Raw genomic sequence first — 1708 nt, 5'->3', positions numbered from 1 at the left:
ACACATGGCTTTAAGAGGTGTTTATTTACCACCAAAAATTCACACACTCACTTTGGCATTCAGCAATTCAGCAATTACACATATTACACTCATCAGAGAGTGTGCAACCAGACCTTCATGGACTACTCTGGATATTGGCAAGCGGTTAACCTTGATTTGTTGCTGTAAATGGCTATTGGACTGTTTTATTGAGCACCATGTTAACAAGCAGATTTCAGAGGAGAGCGTAGATGCCCCTACAGGTTATTGAGCAAATGGACAGTCTTGACTGAAGTTTGCTATTTTTTATCCTTTGTGCTCTTTTCTTCGGTAGCTTCAGGTTTGGCTGCTTTTATTTCATCTTTCTCCTTTTTGGCGTCAGCTTTGTCATCTGTTTTCGGAGCAGGTGTCTCATCTTTGTCGTCGGCTTTGTCATCTTTGTCATCTTTGTCTTCTTTGTCGTCTTTCTTGTCATCAGCTTTGTCGTCTTTCTTGTCATCAGCTTTGTCGTCTTTCTTGTCATCGGCTTTGTCGTCCTTTTTGGAATCAGCTTTGTCTTCTTTCTCTTCACTTTTCTTTGCTTCTTCCTTCTCTTCTTTTTCTTCTTCTTTTGCATCCTCCTCTTTGTCATCACCTTCTGTTTTCACCTCCTCTTGTGTTTCTTCTGTAACCTCAGCCTCCTCTTCTTCTCCTCCTTTGTCCTCCTTCTCTCCCTCCTCTTCAGTGGCCTCCTCTGTCACCTCTTCTGTTTGCTGCTCCTCATCACCACCTGTATCAATAGATGAGAGTTTTATTCTTTTGTGAATTTAATAATAAATGTTTAATTGAACAATCTGATCAAAAACAAAGCACTAACCCTCTTCTCCCTCCTTGGCCTCCTCATCTTCCTCCTTGGCCTCCTCCTCATCTTCTTTCTCTTCATCTCCCCCCTCCTCTCCTCCCTCTTCCTCTTCCTTCTCTTCTTCCTCCTCCTTTGTCTCCTCTCCTCCCTCCTCTTCTTCCTTCTCCTCCTCTTCCTCCTTCACCTCCTCCTCAGCCTCCACTGCCTCCTCTTCCTCCTCTTCCCCTGGTGGGCTGGCCTCTGCCTGCTGGGCCTGGCTGGCAGAGATGATCCCCTCGGTGGTGCTGACGCTGGAGCTGAGCAGGCGTGATGTCATCAGGTAGGAGGTGCCAGAGCTCATGCTGGTGAGGACGGGCCGGGTGAAGGAGGGTGCGGAGAAACTGTGGCTGTACAGAGAGGACACACCTCCTGGAACTCCCACACTGAAGCGAGACTCCTCCCCTTCCAGCAGCTTCCTGGAGAGGTTGGTGAAAAGAGGTGATGAGCTCTACAGCAGATGGGAACTCAGTTAGTGCACAATTATTAACGCTGATTAAAAGTGTGGGAAGTGAATATTCATCTTCATAACACACTTAATTACACCAGCATGTGTTTACCAAAATAAAAAAAAACTTTGGAGACTTATTCATGTTGAAAGTCCCCTGTACTGACATTTTATCTTTTTTTCACCTGAAATGACCTTGTGAATGACCTCGAAATCTATCTAAAACTTCCCCATAAAAATCCCATCTCTCCCATTATTAGGTGTTTATGCACCACTTTAACAGGCTAAAATCAACACTAATTGGTTTGATTAACCCTTTAAACCCTGAATCTACATCAGTTTTCTTGTGCTTCGGTCAGACCCCTTTCACAAGCATTTAAACCTTTAAAGAGTGAGCACATTTG

At 44.6% G+C, this 1708-nt stretch overlaps 1 protein-coding gene across 1 annotated transcript; it reads right to left on the bottom strand.

Annotated features, from left to right (window-relative positions):
• Window positions 1–23: 23 nt before the first annotated feature.
• On the bottom strand, window positions 24–1307 carry LOC121963825 (cilia- and flagella-associated protein 251-like; the record flags this gene model as incomplete). The annotated part of the gene is made up of 2 exons (XM_042514069.1): window positions 24–748; window positions 836–1307. Coding segments are annotated over 2 exons (942 nt in total), but the record flags the coding sequence as incomplete, so codon positions are not given.
• Between the last annotated feature and the right edge of the window lie 401 nt (window positions 1308–1708).

The sequence above is a fragment of the Plectropomus leopardus genome, unplaced genomic scaffold (assembly GCF_008729295.1).
Source record: "Plectropomus leopardus isolate mb unplaced genomic scaffold, YSFRI_Pleo_2.0 unplaced_scaffold12692, whole genome shotgun sequence".
Lineage (NCBI taxonomy): Eukaryota > Metazoa > Chordata > Actinopteri > Perciformes > Serranidae > Plectropomus > Plectropomus leopardus.
Note: the sequence above shows the minus strand (reverse complement) of the source record. Positions and strands in the feature narration are given on the sequence as shown.